The 19,691-nt window shown below is 39.4% G+C and overlaps 1 protein-coding gene and 1 pseudogene across 8 annotated transcripts in view; both read left to right on the top strand.

Annotated features, from left to right (window-relative positions):
- The window catches only part of Usp33 (ubiquitin specific peptidase 33), a 51,138-nt gene extending 44,210 nt beyond the window's left edge, over nucleotides 1–6,928 (top strand). For all 7 annotated transcript variants that reach the window (XM_087212927.1, XM_087212930.1, XM_087212929.1 and 4 more), the window contains exons 22-24: nucleotides 3,407–3,509; nucleotides 4,966–5,034; nucleotides 5,744–6,928. In XM_087212927.1, coding sequence (XP_087069053.1) covers nucleotides 3,407–3,509; nucleotides 4,966–5,034; nucleotides 5,744–5,901 — 330 coding nt within the window. In that variant the 3' untranslated portion in view covers nucleotides 5,902–6,928. The remainder of the gene's footprint in view (nucleotides 1–3,406; nucleotides 3,510–4,965; nucleotides 5,035–5,743) is intronic.
- A 143-nt stretch (nucleotides 6,929–7,071) lies between these two features.
- Nucleotides 7,072–19,193, top strand: LOC147827605 (ras-related protein R-Ras2 pseudogene; annotated as a pseudogene). The gene has a single exon (XR_015451946.1). The product of XR_015451946.1 is annotated as a ras-related protein R-Ras2 pseudogene (transcript).
- Nucleotides 19,194–19,691: the final 498 nt, after the last annotated feature.

Raw genomic sequence — 19,691 nt, 5'->3', positions numbered from 1 at the left:
TGGTAGATGAGCTCTCCCACTTCATTTACCTGGCTCCTAGCTTCAGGTATTCTGGCTATGGGAAAGACTACATATATTGGTTTCTATTTTTGGGGGGGGGTACCGGGGATCAAACTCAGGACCTTGCACTTTCCAGGCAGGCGGCAGAACCACTTAGCTAAATCCCTGGCCCTGTTGGTTTGTAATTTAGACCATTTACCACATTATGTAGGACAGTACCAAATCTACAGAGTTGCCAACAGGTACAAAAATTGAGTCTTTGATAGACCAGCAGTTTTAGGGTGGTAGCACATGATAAGATCACTGAATCTTATTGATATGACCCAATTTCTTATTTGGTATAAAATAAATGTCACAATCAGAAGCAGTGTGGGTAAGGGTATTATGGCAATGAATGAGATTTGCATTAAGTCCAAGAATGAGTGTAGGTTACAAAGGTAGACCCAAATCCTGAGTTGCATGTCATCAAAGGACTTATACCTACCCAAACTACATAAAGACTTCATATAAGTCAGTAAGTAGGCAGATATTTCAATTAAAAAATAAGTGAAAGATTTGAATAGACATTACTCCTGAGAAGTTATGGCTAATAAGCTCCTGGAGAAACACAGTCTCAGTCAGTAGGGGGTTCTTATATGAATATTAATGGTGATAATGCAAAACGCTACATGCTAAATGATAAATCATTTGGTAATTTAGAGATTCAACACTTAGCATATGACCCAGAATTTCCATTCCTAGGTATTTACTCAGAAAAATGACAACTTATGTTCATATAAGATCTGTAAACAAAAGTTTATAGTAGTATTATACTTAAATTGCCCCAAATTACTTTATTTTATTAAATTTATTTATTTATTTTTTCCAAATTGGTTTTAACAAAGCAAGTGTGTTAGTATAAAAAGTAATGCTGATGCACAAACATAAGTATACTTGATAAACTGGAAATTAAGTAGAGTTTTTGAAAAATTGGAAAAGCAAATGGGATCAAATTGAAGAAGCAAACCAAAGGCCACACCATGAGCACAAGCTTTAAGCTTGCCAGTGTCAGATACCATGAAGACCTTTGCATTCTACCTGCTGTGTTGTGCCAGGCAGCAAATATAAAGACGTTCACCTGGATAGAGGAGTGAATGTGGCCACAGAAATGTGAATGTTTTTCAGGAAGATGAATAAGGATATCATACTAAAAACAAACCCAGTAGGGGAATGGATTAATAAGGGGAGGGGGCAGAATAAGTACTGATGGAGAGTAGAAGGAGTTCTCCTAAGATAAAGTTCAAAGGATAAACAGATGGTAAGCAGGAAGAAAAGTTTCTCAACACAATTGGGTAGATGTAGAATCTAGTATTTCCAATATTTATTTCTGAAGAGAGAATAGAGGGGAAGAACTACTCTTAGAGCAACAGTTTAGCTAAGGAAATTTCCCAGAATTGGAGAAGAATATGTCCTTGATGGGGTGATTGTGTTTAACTAAATTTTAAAAAGCCCCCATCTAGATGCAAAGATTAAGTCCTGAAAGTCTAAACCTGATAATGATATGAATTTAATAGGTCTTATAATTCAGCATCTGGCAGAATCAGTCTCACCACCTTTTCAGAAATCTTACTTCTCTCAAGTTTTATCTCATGGAAAGCACTAACTTAATCTGAGGTCTTGATCCAAGCAGGCCTTCATTTCTAAAGCCATCAGAGGCAGCCACAGTATTTTCCACTCCCTTCCATTGCTCCGTTGAAGCAGTTACTTTTCCCCCAGAAAGATCCTTGCCCTCCAAGAGATCACATTTAATTGCATGTTGCATATTAAAAGTTCAAGGGCTGGGGATTTAGCTCAGTGGTTCCGCTGCTTGCTTTGCAAGCACAAGGACCCAAGTTCTATCCCTGGTACCAAAAAAAAAAAGTTCAGAAACTGTGGAAAAGGAAAAATACTGAGCCAGTAAGGATAGTGGGAGGTTGCCATTTTAAACAGAATGGTCAAGACAGCCTCCATGGAGAAGGTAACATTTAAGCAAAGACTTGAAGGAGGTGAAGCAGGTGTCATTTAGATAACTATAAACAAAAGGACTAGCTAGTGCCATAGCCTTGAAAAGCAGCAATGCAACTCATTAGTTCTGGAAATAAAATGAGGAAGAAAACAGAAGATAAAGTCAGATCATGGAGATGCTTCTGGTCTGTTACAAAGATCTTTGGGGACAGTTGCAGGGTCTTGACTAGATTTAACTAGAGGAATGGCATAATCTGAACTTGGTTATCTTTGTCCACAGCTGTTATAAGCCACAGGCAGGCAGTTGCCCAAATGAAATACTTTTAGGCCTAAATCTATTACATTTAGGTAAATTCCAAGTATCCTTCCTTTCCTTGAGGTTCTGCTGTCTCTTTCTATACCAGTTTTTCTATCAGTGGGATTTCTTTAGTTGCCAACAGAAGTCAGACTGGCTAACTTAAGCAAAAATGAAATTGATCGAAAATAAAAATGAATAACCAGACCTCCAGAAGTTTGAGAATCAAGGTAGCCCTGAGAATCTAGTTAACAAAAGTTGACATTGGAATGATTCCATTTTAACTATTAGGCCACTCCCTTGAAGAGTTTCATTTTTAGTAGAGTTATTCTTAGTTGGAATTCCATACCCTCTCCCTAGGCCTTGGGGCTGGAAGAAGGGAATGGAACAGTGTCAGTTTGTCCCATCACTGTGGAGAATTTGCCTGCACATGTATATTGCCCATAAAGTGACATGTGTAAGATTATTTGTGGGGTGGTGGTAGTAGCAGATTGTATCTTAATTGAAGTAAGATGTATCTAGATAATGGATATAGAATGTTTAATTTTTTATAAATGTATGGAGTAGTAACTCATACATTTTATATGGAGTAGTTTTGAAGACTGCCTTGACCATCTTCACTTATCCAGTCTTTTTTATATCCTTTTGTATGAGCTTGTTAAATTTTTCCTTTCATTTTGGGGACAGGGTCTTACTATGTAGTACATGCTGCCCTTACTGCAGTTGTTTGGCCTCAGCCTCATGAGTGCTGTGATTATAGGTGTGCACCACCACGCCCAGCTTGTGCTGCTACCACATATCCTTACACTAAAATTACTTAGCTAATATCAGTATGCATTCTATTATAGTACCATATTCTGTGTATATGAGAAATTGGCTTTAATCAGATGCTTAGCTGAGTTTACATGCCTGTGATCCTAGCACTTGGAAGGCTGAGGCAGGAGGATTGCTCTGAGTTTAAGGCCAACCTGTGCTACATAGTGAGTCCAAGGCCACTGTGTCTTGAAAAACCAAAACAAACAAAATCCACACACACAAAAACAACCCAGATGCTTAAGTAGAGTGATTGTATTGTTCTGCTACAAAACAAGTTCTAGATGTTAGGTAACTAATTTTTTCCCCCCATAGCTCAACAGAGCATTCCAAGAGGAAGACTCTCCAGCTACTTTTTACTGCATCAGCATGCAGTGGTTTAGAGAATGGGAGAGTTTTGTGAAGGGTAAAGATGGAGGTAAGTGGTTAACTGAAAAATGAAATTCTTTTTATTCATTTTTACTTTTGGTACCGGGGATCGAACTTAGGACCTTGTGCTTGCGAGGCAGGCCCCGGAACCACTGAGCTAAATCCCCAGCCAAAAAATGAAATTCTTAGCGAACTTTTTTTTTATTCATTTGACAAATATTTCTTGAGTGTCTGTATGCACTTAGGATTATACCAGTAAACAAAAGAGAAAAAGATCTCTGAGATCAGAGATTCTATAGTCTAGTTTATAGTTCTATGGTTTTTAATTTTTTTTTTTTTGGTACCAGAGATCGAACTCGGGGCCTTATGCTTGCAAGGCAGGCAGTGGAACCACTGAGCTAAATCCCTGGCCCTGTTTTTAGTTTTTTATAAACCTGTTTTATTATAGCATATTCATAGTGGGAATAAAGGAACTGAATATAATTAGTCTGTGATCTAAATATTGAAAAATTTAAAATATCATATACAGCAGTAGGAGGGAAATTAAATAATTATGGTTTATCCAGTATAATGGAATACTTTGTGAACTTTTAAAAGAATTTAAGTGATAATATTTAATAATATATGTGAAAAAAGGTTGCAGTGCCATATGTATAATTTGAACCCTTGGTTTTTTTAAAGCAAACATTATGCAAAGGGAAAAAGACCACACAGATATTAAAAATTTGCATATCCTTCTGTAATGAGATTGCAGATTCCTTGTGCCTACTTTAGAACTTTTGATAAGGTGCCTACTCAAGAACTTTTGAACATTCACTGTACTTTTGTATTCAAAGGAAAAACAAAGCCTTTTTTAATTAAGAAAGAACGTATTTTAACATTTTGTAATTACTTTATTTTTAATGTACTTTAATGTACTGAAACAAATTAAAAATTATGTAATTTCTCTATTGAATAACAAAGTAATTGCTCTTTTATAACATTAAAGGTACGTATTGATTTGCAATTCCTAAATGGATAGATGAGAAAATCACTTCTATTATACTTCAAATAGGACTGAGGAAGTCTCTTGCCTTACCTTGTTCAGTTTGGGGACAGATAAGACCCAAAACGGAAGAAGTGCTGGAAAAGATATTAAGAATACATTATACCCAGTACCAAAAAAAAAAAAAAAAAAGAATACATTATAGCAGTGATGGTGAACCTATGGCATTGTTGCTGTAGCAGGCTGTTTGCTATCATTGAAAGTTCTAAAAGGTTCGTGATCACTGCATTAGAGGGCTCAGTGATAGAGTGCCTGGCTAGCATGCACAAAACCATGGGTTTGGTCCCCAGCACTGGAAAGAAAAAGAATAGGCTATAATAATTTGGCTGACAATCTGGTTATTATTTCAGGCACAAAATTATGTAGTTCTTTGATATTTACTTTAAAAGTGCATTTTGTAAAAAAAAAAAAAAAAAGAAAAAAGTGCATTTTGTTAATTTTTTTTTTCCTTTCAATTCAGATCCTCCAGGTCCTATTGACAACACTAAAATTGCAGTCACTAAATGTGGTAATGTGCTTCTCAGGCAAGGTAAGACTGCCTAGTATTAAAGCCTCTATTTGTTAGTGATTTCTCACCATTAGGAACATATAATCACTAGCCATCTTGGTACTTTCTTACCTAGCTCAAGAATGTATTTGGGCTGGGGATGTAGCTCGGTGGTAGAATGCTTGTCTAGCATGTGCAATATCCTAGATCCAAATTTCAGTGATGCCAAAGAAAGGAAGGAAAGAAAGACAGGAAGGAAAGAAGAAATTCATGCTTGAATTATGTCAAACAGTGGAATGCAGCTGGTCTTTTATTTTTTAATCTTTTTGTACCAGGGATCGAACTCGGGTCCTTGCCGCCTGTGCAGCAGGCGGAGAAACCACTGAGCTAAATCCCTGGCCCCTTATTTTTTAATCTTGAGAAAAAGCTTTAAGGCTGTTGGTAGGAGCTAAGAAAAAAAAAAAACTTTTTAAGGCTGAGGCAGGAGGATCACAATAAGTTTCAGGCCAGCCTGGGCTACATGGTGAGTTCAAGGCCAGCCTGAACTATATAATGATACCCTGACTCAAAAAACAAAACTTTTTAAGACCATTCATGACAGCTTGTAACACTACAAGCTGGTAGTATGCAGTGTCTCAGAATTTCTCAAATGTCCCTAGAGAATTTGTGCTGGTGGGTTCATTATGAAGCTTATGCACTTTGAATATGTAGGTTTGTAAACATGGTTTTTTCTACATACACATAATTTTAGGAGCAGATTCTGGGCAAATTTCTGAAGAAACATGGAATTTTCTACAGTCTATATATGGTGGAGGGCCTGAAGTTATCCTACGACCTCCAGTTGTTCATGTTGATCCTGATATTCTACAAGCAGAAGAAAAAATTGAAGTAGAAACTCGATCTTTATAATTTTGAGGATGTAGAGAGTTCTATTGAGAAATCCTTTTCACTTCCTTTGACAAATACCCATGCAACAACATTCCGTAAAGCATGTTCATTTTCTTGATTTTTCATCTTTTACCACATTTATTATTTCTTACTGGGCATTATGGAAGAATATGTTAAAATATATATATAATATACTAGAGGTTGGTCTATTTAATGCTAAATAGCTTACCATAAAGTCTTTTGGTGTAATATTTTTGAAAGAGACAGTTGTGATCAACTGGTAACCAGTAGGTTATCTTTGATCTTTGTACTACATGCAGATCCATAATACCCTTTGTAGTATTGTACATATTTTTGCTTTCAAAACTTTTTCATCTCCCTAACCTACCATAACTGATCAATCATTTCAGTTCTCCAGAAACCTAATTTCACTGTATAGTTTTGACATGGCTTAGTATAACAAGGAGCCTATTTTAAATTCAGAGTAGTAGTCAGAGAATTGTTAATTTCCTAAAGCTCAGGAAACATTAGTGTGTCACATTTTTGCACTGCAGCCTATAAACTAGCATATTGAAATTTGCAAAATGTCTTTTTTGAACGTATCATGGATGTATGTAGATTGAGTAAAATTTGTTAGCAGGTATCAGTAACTTATTGCCGCTTATATTATAAAATGTTAAACTTCAATTCCTATAACCCTGAATAGTATTCATTAATGTCAGTAAATAATAAAGTTAATTTTAGACCACTTTTTATTTTGATAGCATGAAGTGTGGAATGTGTTGATGAAATCGTTGATAAAGCTGAAGCCACTTGCAAAATGATTTTTTAATGAGAAATACATAAAGTCTTTTTGAATTATATAGTATGCACCACTATTTGCTTGATTATGTAATGTCAAAAGTTTATATTCCAAGTACAAAAACATACTGGATTACATTGAGTATTCAATGTAATAACATTCTTGATGGCTTTGTCTCAGTTCGGGGCAGCTGCTGCCATCTAAATATTAAAAATAGTTCAATAAAAATGGTTTAAAAATGTATAACTTGAATGTTAAATTTATTTGACACACTAAAGGTGAAAGACAAAGTTTGTTAATAATGATGCTTATTATTTCTTGCTAAGAAGTATGCAAATAAGTAATTTGATATAGTAAAGTTTTGATGTCTAATGAAACTATAAGCTTATTAATTGGTCATTTAAGATCTAGTTGATCTAGTTTTTTTGTTTGTTTGTTTTGGTACTGGGGATCGAACTCGGGTCCTTGCGCTTGTGCAGCAGGCAGTGAAACCACTGAGCTAAATCCCCAGCCCTAGTTGATGTAGTTTTTAAAGCCGGGCATGGTGGTGCACACCTGTAATAATCCCAGCATTGGGAGGCTGAGACAGGAGGACTGGCATGAGTTTGAAGCTTGCCTGGGCTTCATAGTGAGTTCAAAGCTAGCCTGAACTGTAAAGAGAGATCCTGTCTCAAACAAAAAAAATTAGTGTTTAGTTTTCTTCTTAGTTATGATTCTCTTCAAGGATTGAATGATTTGTTAACTGAGAAACAAAAACAAAATCATACATATCAGGGCCGGGGATTTAGCTCAGTGGTTTTGCCACCTGCTGCGCAAGCTCAAGGACCTGAGTTTGATCCTCGGTACCAAAAAAAAAATATATATATATACATATCAGTGAGATACCATGTAATGTTCAATACATGTATGCATTGTGTAATGTTAATCAGTGATATTTTTGATCTGTCTTTGAATCACCAGAATTTATTGTAATGCTTGGCACTTAATCAAAAAAGTTTTTTTAAAAAAAATAGTGCCTAGCATTTACTGAATACCTACACTGTTTCAGTCACTGTACTGCTGTGTTTTCCTTACATTTAATCTTCATGACAACCTTGTACCTTATGTGGCTTGCACAAGTCACACAGCAAAGTGGCAGCTATGGGGCTCCAACTTAAGTCAAAGTGACTCCATACTCATGCTCTTACTCAGTGTGATACATTGTTTCCCAGTGAATTCCCATGAAACTGCTTATGCTAGTCACATTCATTAATAGTAAGAAGTTAATAAAATATATAGTAAAGAATATTAGTTCCTAAGAACTTAGGTATTATATAATCATATGAAAATATGCTTATATAAAAATTGTCAAAGTACATAATGTGATAAAGGGGGAGCAGTCCAGTAGACTTGTCAGTAAAGGTTGGCTTATGTATTTGTTGACACGTGGGATGAAGCAAATGGTTTTTCTAAGAATGATTTTCTTAGAGATTCTTAGGCTGAGAAATAGGAAAACTGTAGTCAAAGAATATGCTAAAGAGTACATTAATTTATCCAGGTATGGTGGTGCATGCCTATAATCCCAGCTACTTGACTGAGCCGAGGATATAGCTCAGTAAGAAGCCTGCCGGGTGGTGGGGGGGGCGCACTGATTTTTTTTTTTTTTTTTTTACTTTTATTAATACATGTTTGCAATACATAATAATTACATTCACTGTAGGGGATTGTTACATGTGCATAACACATTTCAGTTCCCTTCTTTTGCCCCTCTCCCTCCACTCGCCTTTATTTTTCCAGCATCAGATACATTTATTTATCTTATAAGACCTTGCAAAGTTAATTATCATATATATAGATTGAAAATCAGATTAGTGGGCCAAACAACATATGAATCATGTAAGGCAATTGTACTAAGTCAAGGTACACTTTTAGATACATTGTCTGCACTAGATTATAATACTTTTTTTCCGTTATCTTTTATTTTGTTGGTGTGTGTGTATGTGTTATACAAATTCATATAAGAGAATCCATATGATATTTAAACTCGTGTGTCTGAGTTAACATTATGGTCTCAAGGTGCATCTTTTCCTATCCAACTTGTTTATCCTTTTTTATTTAATTTATTTAATTTTTTGGTACCAAGGATCGAACTCAGGTCCTTGTGCTTGCGCAGCAGGCAGCAAAACCACTGAGCTAAATCCTCGGCCCCTGTTTATCCTTTTTTATGGCAGAGTAGTACTCTATTTTGTGTAAATACCACATTTTTAATACATTCATCTGTTGATGGACATACAGGCTGTTTCCAAAATTTAGCTATTATGAATGGCACTGCTGTAAACATGGGTATGCATACGTCACTGTGCTATGATGGCTCTTTGGGGAGGGTACGTAGACGGGGAGTCCTGGGTCAAATGGAATTTCTCCTTTTAGTTTTTTGAGGAATCTGCATACTGATTTCCATAGTGGTTATATCAGTTTACAGTCCCACCAACAATGGAGAAGGTTCCATTGTCCCCACAGCCTCATTAGCATTTGTTATTGATTTCTTGATGGTAGCTATTCTTCCTGGAGTCAGATTGAATCTCAGTGTTGTTTTAATTTGCATTTCTCGAATGGTCAGCAGTGTTGAACATTTTTTGTGTATTTACTGGTTGTATTTCTTCATCTGAGAAGTGTATTTCAGATGCCCTTTTTTTTTAACTGGGTCTTTAAGTTTAGGAGGTCTCATTTCTTTGAGTTCTTTATATACTCTAGATATTAGTCCTTTGTTTGAGGGGTAGTTGGCAAAAAATTTTTCCCATCCTGTAGGTTCTCTTCACTCTTAGTGGTTTCCTTTGCTGAAAAGCACATTGATTTATAATATGAAAGTGATTAGTTTTTGAAGTCACTTTGTTTAAATTAAAATCTTAGTAGCAGCCAGGCATGGCACACACTTATAACTCCAGCACTTGGGAGGCTGAGGCAGGAGGATCACTACATAATGAGTTCAAGGCTATCCTGAACTACACAGTGAGACTGTCTCAAAAAGACCAAAACCAGCCTTGGCCCCGTGCTCACCCTGCGCCTCCGCGCCTCGGGCGGTGCTTGGCTGCGCGTCCCAGCCCTCTCGGCAGCCCCCGGTGCCCCGCGCTCCCCGCCCGGCCGCTCGCCAGCAGCCCGCCAGTCGCCAGTCGCACACGTCTCCGGAGCCGGGCCCAGGGCGGGCAGCGGCGGCGGCGCGGCCAGGCTGGGCTCGCGGCTTCCCCATGGCTGCGGCCGACTGGCGGATCGGCTTGGTCCAGGAGAAGTACCGGCTCGTGGTGGACGGTGGGGGCGGCGGGGGCAGGTCGGCGCTCACCACCCACTTCATCTAGTCCTATTTTGTAACAGATTTCGATCCAACCATTGAGGACTCCTATACAAAGCAATGTGTGATAGATGACAGAGCAGCCCGAGTAGATATTTTGGATACAGCTGGACGAGAAGAATTTGGAGCGATGAGAGAACAGTATATGAAGGCTTCTTGTTGGTCTTTTCAGTCACAGATAGAGGCAATTTTGAAGAAATCTATAAATTTCAAAGACAGATTCTTAGAGTAAAGGATCGCGATGAGTTTCCAAAGATTTTAATTGGTAATAAAGCGGACCTGGATCATCAAAGGCAGGTGACACAGGAGGAAGGACAACAGCATGGCAACTTAAGGTAACATACATGGAGGCGTCAGCAAAGATTAGGATGAATGTAGATCAAGCTTTCCATGAACTTGTTCAGGTTGTAAGGAAATTTCAAGAGCAAGAATGTCCCCTTTCACCAGAACCAACACGGAAAGAGAAAGACAAGAAAGGCTGCCATTGTGTCATTTTCTAAGAATCCCTTCAGTTTTAGCTGCCAACTGCCAGGGAAAGCCCTCATCTCCTCCTCTCCTTGTGGTTTACATCATGTTGACCCCTTTCTAGCCCTAGACAAATGATCACCCTGTTAGCCTTAGACCAAGAAGCCAGCTAATTCTTTGCATGAAGCTAATACAATGGTCCTTTCCAGATCAATTTAAAGGAAACACTAAGGCTGCCTCAGAGATTATCTAATTCCTTTAAAATACTGTCTACAAACATAGACACATTTTTTTCTTTTTTTAAGGGCTTACGTTTTATTAGGGATGAATCAGTTTTGGAACTGAAGTTATTTGCCAAGCTTAAGTCATAGGTTGTGAAATACTTTTTAACTTCTGGAATCATTGCCTACTGTTACTCTAAATAGAAACATAGGGAGTTTAAAAAAAAAATGTGAATTTTTGCCTATCCTTAAAAATTTTGATGTCAACTTTATCTAACCTTAAATACACTGAATGGAATCTACAAACAGACCTTTCTTGATGCTACAGCTTTTATTTTCCAGTGGCCAAAAATACCAAAATGTCTATTGTATTTATGGATTAAAAACTGCTTAATGAAGCCTTTGTTATTACTCCTCCTCTTGAAGATGATAATATTCTATGTGGCCAAGTATTTGGACCCATTCTGGACTTAGGCATTTTACTGTAGTTTCTTAATTTAATGCTTTTCACACTCTTGCTAATGGTAAGAATGAGTAATTTCTGTCTTCATTTTCAAGTATTTCTGTTTGATATAATATAAAATGTGGAATTGATCTTTCCAGAGTCAGAGAGGATTAATGTTTTTGCTGTATACTTTTATACATTATTTTCTTGTCAAACTAGTTAACAAGTATTTTTATATGTTTGTAAGCAAATATGCTTTCACAGCATACCCTGTGTATATGTAAAAATAAGTATTTAATTCTCACTGTTCACTTTTAACTGACAAAGAAAAAATGGAAACCGTAGAAACTGTGGTAGAAATTTGACTTGCCAGTCTGGTCCTGGTTGTATGCACTTTTGGCCAGTCGTGTCCCTACTCGAGAAACCTTCTTAGTAGAGAAGCGGCAGGACAAGACTGCATCGCTGTCAGGACCCCCCACTAGGTATTGACTGCTATATCAAGTATTACATGTAAAACCTTTGATTGACAATTTAGTATAATTGTGGATGGTTTCTGATTTTGTTTTTAATTCTGTGGATTGTGTTTAAACAATTCAAAAGTATATTTCTGATGATGAGATACTAAGTGGTATCTATCACATAGTTGTGACTTTATTGAATGTGTACAACAGTGCCATGAAGTTTATAACGCTGATCTTGTAGAGCTTCAGGTGCTAGAATTAAAATTCATCTGTTATCACACACAAAAAAGACCAAAACCAAAAAAATCCCTAGTAACTATATCATCTTCTGGCCATGATTTGGAATTATATTTATAATTCTTTCATTTTTAGTTGTTTGCAGTTTTTAAATGAGAATACTGCAGGTTGGGTTTTCCAGGAAGCAGATACTGAGATGGTGTTAGAAGTACATTTGATTTGTTGTGGTGTAACACAGTGACAGGAAATGAGGGTGCCTTACAGTGTAGCTCCATGGCAGAGAGCATGCGTGCCCTGGTCCAATCCCTAACACCTGTGAATGAATGAATGAAAAGATTTAAAAATAAAGAAAATGCAAGGAAGCAGGAATGAATAGGAAGGAGTTACCAGACTGATGCAGATGTAATAAAGCCTCTGTCTGCCTTGCTAGGATATCCAGAGTTAAGAAGGCTCAACGGGGGAGTCCTGCACTGGCAGAAATGACCAGGAATCTGTACTGTCACTAAATGTTCTGTCACTGACTAGCAGCTATCTGGAAGAAAATCGAGCTCAGCTGGACCATGGAGGAGCTGACAGCTAGATAACAACTATCAGCCATCCACATCCTTAGCTGGCAGCAAGTATGAGGTGTGATTGAAAAATATGGTATTTAAAAGACCCACTGCCACGAATCCCCTCAGGATTCTCCCCCTTCCTTTGAATACACTTATCCCTTGGGTTTTGCTACTTTTTTTTTTTTTTTAGATAAGGTCTCGCTGTGTATTCTAGGCTGCCCTTGAACTCACAGCGATCCTCCTGCCTTGGTCTCGCGAGTGCTGGGACTATAGGTCTGTGCCACCACGAGTTTCTGCCACTTTCTGAAGCAGTTCAGAAATCCTCTTTCATAAGTGCCTTTAGTTGAGTGTTGTGGCTGTGTCAGTGTCCTGAATCAATATTTGCCTTTCATGGTCATTTGGACTTTGGGGATGAGCTGGAAGTGACATGGTGCCAGAACCAGTGAATAAGGTGGATGAAGACACACAGTTATGCTTTTTGAGCTTGCTCTTCTCTTTACTGTAACATTTTAAAAATATTTAAACATTGACTGTAAATTTTGATCACCCACGAACTTTCCTGGAGGTCTGAATGGCAAAGCTCCATGTCTGCCACACACCGTCATGGGAGTATAATAGTTATATAACTGTCATATATAATATACCTAACATAATTGGCAGTTAGTGGTATTTTTTCTGCTTTTCAACATATAACTCCTAAGTACACAATATTATCTATGTTTAATTTGAATCAAATCTTGAGGGAAAATCAAGATAACTTTTAAAAGTGCACACACTTAAGAATCCCTGCTAGGGATTCTTAAAAAGTGTTATGAGCCAAGCATAGTGGCACACACCTGTAATCCTAGCACTCTGGGAGGCTGAGCCAAGAAGATACAAAGTTCAGTGAGACCCCATCTGAAACAAGAAAGGGCTGGGGATGTAGCTCTGTGCAAGGATCCTGGATTCAGTCCCCAGTACCCAAGAGCGGGGGCTAAGATGAGCATGACAGCTGAGTGCACTGTGTGACCCCTGACTGGGACTTGGATTAGGGAGAAAAATTTATAAGGAACACTTGGAGAAATTTAAACTTGGACTATAGATTAGGTAACAGTATATCCATTTAAATTTCTTGAATGTTGGGCTGGGGATTTAGCTCAGTGGTTCCTCTGCCTGCCTCGAAAGCGCAAGGACCTAAGTTCGATCTCCAGTACCAAAAAAAAAAAAATTTCTTAAATGTGAAATTAGTCATATGGGAGAATGACCTGTTCAGAAACATGGTGAAATGTTGACAATTACATGGTGGTACTGTAACATTTAGGAGGTGGGAAGACATTTCACTATTTCTGTGTAACTTTACATGGTAATCATATAATAGTTTTTCATTGTTTAGCTCTCAATGTTTAATGACCTCTTTTGCCATCCTTTGTGAGCTGTCTGGGACAGCATATATCACACCAGCTCTTGCAAGTCGTGTGCTTCCCCTGGCTTCACTGAATGACTTTATAACCCTATTTTACTGAGACTGAAATATAAGTGTCTTTGTCTTCCTCTCCTTGCTGCCTCTTAATATTTGACATCTTGTCTTCCTAGGTTAAAGAAGTTTTATTAACATGTAACTGACAAATTAAAAGGTACCCTTCTCTTTCCCTGTCTTCCTCTCCCTTGGTTAAGTCATCACACCCCATCCTCCCCACCCCCCACACCAGGGATTGAACTCAGGACCTTGCGCTTTCGAGGCAGGCACAGCGCTACTGAGCTAAATTCCCTGATCCCAAGTCATTTTTTTCATTTGGAGTGGTACTTTTCTTTTTTTCTTTTTTTTTGTGACAGGGTCTCTCTGTGTAGGCCAGGCTGGCCTTGAACTCAAGGTGATCCTCCTGCCCCAGCCTCCCCAGTGTTGAGATTACAGGAGTGTACCTCCATGACCAATTCAATTTGGAGTACTTTTGAAGCCCTGCACTTTCCTATATATTAAAAAGAAAAAACCAGGTACCCATGCTCCAAGCCACAGAGCTTCTAAAACCTTCCCTCTTCATAGACCTTCCCCAGCCTTCATGCTTGCTAAATTCTCCCTTCTTCTAGGAGGGAAATGTTGTTCTCTAACCAGTCTGCCATCCCTGTTTCTTCACTTTATGTACAAATTTCTAAAGCCAGGGATTTAGCTCAGTGGTTCCACCACCTGCCTCCTAAGCGCAAGGACCCGAGTTCGATCCCTGATACCAAAAGACGAACAAATTTCTGGGCCTGTCTGCATCCTTTATTTCCACCCTAGTGTTCACCCTCTTTCCCCATCTCCTTTCTGGCTTCCATTGTTGTTACATTGCTCAAATTTATTTTTCTCCCTCATACAGAACATACTAGCAATTTTTCTTTTGGTTTTTTGAGACATGGTCTCACTGAGTAGTTCAGGTTGGCCTTGAGTTTATGGCCATCCTCCTGCCTCAGCCTTTTAAGTGCTAGGATTCCAGGAGTGTGCCACCACACCTGGCTCAGCAATCATTATTTTCATAACAAACTTTAGAATATAGTGTGGTTAGTTACTGTCCAGAAAGAGGTAATTTCCTTGTGTTTTGAGATGACGACTATGCCTCTCAAAGGAAGATGGTGATTAGTTTGAAAATATTTGTATTTTGAAGTATTCTGAAGGATAAAGTGGAAGGGGTAAGAAACTAGTTCTCTAGGGAAAAAGTGGGTTATAATTGAAAACTATTATAACAACAACACTGCTACTCTTAACCATTACTGAGTTCTTATTAAATATCCATTGTGCTAAACATATTGGAGATTAATTTGCCCAAGTATACAGTCAGAGTTTCAAGTTCTGATATATCTTGACTCCACAACCTGTGATTTTCTCAGAATTCACAAGCAGGAAATCCAGTAATCTCACTGACAACTTTAGGCCTGAAGCCTAAGTTTTTGTGAGCCCTACTCCTGTGTCTAACTCCCTTTGTCATTCTGGCTCTGGATGCTAGATCTGTCACTCTGACCTACATACATATTATCTTCATTAATAGAACTCACTCCACTGGTTCCAACTACCACTTCAAGATGATTCTCAGCTCGGTTTCACTAGCTTTATTGTCTCTTCCAAGTAGAAGTCCCCACTGTCTAACTGCTGGATCTGTCCACTCACACGGTAGTCCTATCACTGAAGGTGTGTCTGCGAGGAGGTGTGAACACTAAGTAATTAGTGCAGTCAGTATATTGTAGTGAGACTGCTTGTACCTGAGTACTAGCTCTGTCACCTTAAACTCAACAATTTGAACAGAAATATGACTAGTAATTAGGAGTACTGGCTCCCAATCCAGTGTATCATTTACTTTTTGCTACCCTCAGAGATACTGTCTTAGTTACCTTTTCTCCTTCCTGAGACAAAATATTTAACACCCAGAGTTAAAGGAGGAAAGGTTTTTGTCTTAGTTACTTTTCTCTCACTGCTGAGACACAATACCTGACACCCAAAGTTAAAGGGGGAAAGTTTATTTAGTTCACAGTTTAAAGAGGTTTCAGTCCATAATCAGCCGGCTCCAAGGCAGGGTGGTGTGGGAGAAGGTAGCAAAAGCAACAAGAGACCTTAACATCGTCTTTCTGCCCCTTTTACCTTTCACAGGCTACTTAGGGTGGGCAGCACGCACACCCTTAATCCTAGTGCCTTTGAGCCTAGCACTGCACCATGAATCAATCCGTGTCACACACTCTAGATCCATCCACCTCTGAAAAAGCCCCACCTGTGACCATGTGGAGTGGTGGGAGTGTCTAGACACAGCCATAACAGATATCCGTGCACATTAATTTATTTTCCAAGTCTATGGCATCAGTGGCTGATCTCAGCTGAGCTCAGTGCATCTAATAACCCTTCCTGGGCTTGTCTTGGGTTTGGCTGATCTGGGGTGACTTCCACAGAGACGGGCTGTTCCTTATGTCCTTTAGCAGGCCAACGCAGGCATTTTCTTTTGTCACGGGAGAGGAGCAAGTCATTTTCCAAACAACATATGTGTCACAACTAACATTTCATTGGCCAAAGCAAGACACATGGTTGAACTTAGATTCAAGGAACAGATTCTACTTTCAGTAAATGGAACTGCAAAGCTGCATCACAAAGTAAGTGGCTAGAGAGGTAATGAATACAGTCAGTCTACTATAGTGAATTGCTTGGACTTGATATGGCTCTGCCACTTAACTGTGTGGCCTTGAAAAGTTCTCTGGTCTCTTTCCTCATCTACAAAATGGCTGTCTACTTCCTTGGGTTGTTGTGAAACTTCGTATTAGTCACAAGGTACATGCAGTAGTGATTACAGAGTACCCTCCCTAGTGTTTGGTGGAACCAACATGCCCTGCCAGTTGCCTAATCATACAGTGCTTTTCTTTCTCTTTTTTTGGTATCAGTGATGGAAGTCAGGACCTTGTGCTTGTGCAGCAGGCGCCGGAACCACTGAGCTAAATCCCCGGCCCAATACATTGCTTCCCATTGGTCACTGCTGGCAGCAGGCCCACAGTCGCCATCCAGATGACGATCATTTTATGTCAGAAGTATGTAGGTTTGGCAAAATGACCAAGGCACTGTAATTTATGAGAGCAGTTACCCACGTAGATGTATCAGACAAGCCCTCTAAGCTGTCAATTCTTTGTCTCTCACCCACATGAAATTATGCCACAGACCTGTGTACATGGTGTTAGGGTGTTTGTGAATATGGCAGCAGGAAAGTCATGGTGCTGATCAGGTTGGACTATCATAGCCTAACAAAGCATCTCCAAATTCAACTGGCACATGGCCACCCTGTTCCCTTTCGTGGTGGCTGCCCTCATACTGTAGGGTATACTTCTTTTCCTACTTTTACTTTGGCCAAATTTGTTCTGCAGAGCCCTTTTTTTTTTTGGTACAGGGGATCAAACACGGGTCCTTGCGCTTGCAGGGCAGGCAGTGGCACCACTGAGCTAAATCCTTGACCCCCCCCCCCCAATTTTTAAAAATAACCTCTTTTTTTTTGGTACCAATGATTGAACTTGGGTCCTTGCACTTGAGGGGCAAGTGGTGGAACCATGGAGCTAAATCCCCGGCTTAAAAAATTCTTATTGTTACAGTAGTAAAAGTATTCCTCATTTAGAGGAAAAGCTGAAACCAAACCCTGCAGGCCTGCACCAATTGCAGTAAGACAACCAGAGATTAAGGTGCAGAGCCTTTATCCTACCTTTAATAAAATGCTACCATTAAAAGAAAAAAAATTTAACTGACACAAAACACTGATTTCACTGTTGACCAGTGAAAATTCCTCACCACTGGGCCTTGGTATTGACCGTTGGCCAAGATGCCAACTTTATCTCTCAAGCCTTTTCTCTCAGGATCTGACCCACCAGGACTCTCCACGTGGCTGCTGCCTCTTGAACACGATAGCTTGCCTGTGGCAGCTGGGTTCCAAGCAGGTAAATGCTGTAGGGTTCTAAAAGGTTAGAACTAGAGATGGCACCATGCCATTTCCTAACCTGACACCTGCCACTGGGGCTTGAACCTAGGGCCTCACATATGGTAGGCAAGTTTTCTACCACTGAATTACTTTCCTGGTCTTGAGACAGGGTTGTGGTACACTGCCCATTCTGACCTTGAACTTGTGAGATTCCAGCCTCATCCTCCTGCATAGCTGGGATTACAGGTGTGTGAGTGACACTGTGCCCTACCCACTGCCATTGCTGCCATCTTCTTTGGGGAGGGAGCTTCATGAATGTATGGATAACATGAGGAGTGGTTTACTAGGAGTTACCAGGATAACAGTCTACCAATCTGACCAGCCCAGTGAATGAAGAGGGAATGGGTTTTTTTCCACACATTATATAATTGTCCTAATTAAAAATTTTTTTTTCCCCAGTACTAGGGATTGAGTCCAGGGCATTCTAGTACTGAGGTACATCCCTATCCCTTTTTTGCTTTGAGATCGTCTCAGGTTGCCCAGTCTGGCTCTAAACTTGTGATCCTGCTGCCTCAGCTTCCTAAATAGTTGGGATTAGGTATGCATCACCAGTCCCAATTCTCTGTCCCACTTTTAATGATATAAGGACTGATCAGTGTCCTTCAGCTGGTCAACTTTTCAATTCATTGCTTTTTTTTTTTGCAGTGCTGGGGCAAACCCAGGGCCTTCTGTATCCTATATCCTAGTTTCTCAACTAAGTTTTTATCTACTGATGACTTTTACCAGAATTAATTATTTCATTATAGGTCACAAAATGGTGGTTTTCTAATTCTAGTAATCCTTTTTGCTTGTTTGGTGCTGGTGGTTAAACCCAGGGCTTCATGGGTGTTAAGCACATGCTCATCACGGGCTGTACCCCCAGCCCCTACATTCCCCGAGGGACTCCTCCAAGACAGTCTTCACTATAAATGAGCAGAGCAGTCCTGAACCTGTGATGTTTGAAACCAGTTTCAACTCCAGGCTTCAGGGGTCACTTGAGACCCAGAAGACTCCTGTCTATGGATAATAACGAAACAAATGGGGGAGGATCGTGAGGGAATGGAAAATCACCTGAAGAATGTGCAATTTCTTCCTTACTTGAAATGTTTCTTAAATCTTTCCTTGTACTAAGTCAGACTCTAAGAGTTTCTTTCCTAGGTTGGGTGCTGTGGCTCATACCTCAAATCCTGGCCCTGGGAAGCTGGGGCAAGAGGGCTGCAGCCTGGGCAACTTAGTGAGACCCTGTCTCAAAATAAAAAATAGCAGGGCTGGGGATGTAGCTCAGTGTAAAGGCCCTGGGTTCAATCCCCAGTACCACACTGCAACCACCACCCTCCAAAACACAACCAAACAAAATCAATTTCCATGATCTCGGAGAAATTTCTCTTTGGTCTTATTGCTGGGAATAGTAACTCCTCCTTCAGGCAAATGTCAGTGTTTTTTAAGACTGAATAGAGTGGTACCCAAATAAACAGGGAGGAAGAAATTTGAAAAAGGAAATCCTCGACATTAATTTATTAGACAAATTTGCCAGAAACTTAGTGTCATGCACCATTTTGACTTTGGGGAAGAGCCGAAGTCGCATGGCGCCAGATCCAGTGAATAGGGTGGATGAGGAAGCACCATCTGCTTTTACAAGTCTGTCTTTTGCTTGGATGGCACTTGGCGGGTGGCGTTCACCATACTTTTTATCACACTTTGTAAAGACGTTCACAAAAGAGGACTTCCAGAACTGCTTCGGAAAGTGGCAAGGATGATGGGGTGCATTCAAGGTGAAGAGGAGCATTTTGAGGGGGATTAATGGCAGTAAGTCTTTTACTGTAATAAATTCTATACAATGAAGCACTCATTTTTCTTGATCACCCCGTGTGTACA

The sequence above is a fragment of the Heterocephalus glaber genome, unplaced genomic scaffold (assembly GCF_053883595.1).
Source record: "Heterocephalus glaber isolate CG9 unplaced genomic scaffold, H.glaber_assembly_v1.0 deba00001442, whole genome shotgun sequence".
Taxonomy (NCBI): domain Eukaryota; kingdom Metazoa; phylum Chordata; class Mammalia; order Rodentia; family Bathyergidae; genus Heterocephalus; species Heterocephalus glaber.
The sequence above is the reverse complement of the archived record's forward strand: the minus strand, read 5'-3'. Positions and strand labels throughout refer to the sequence as shown.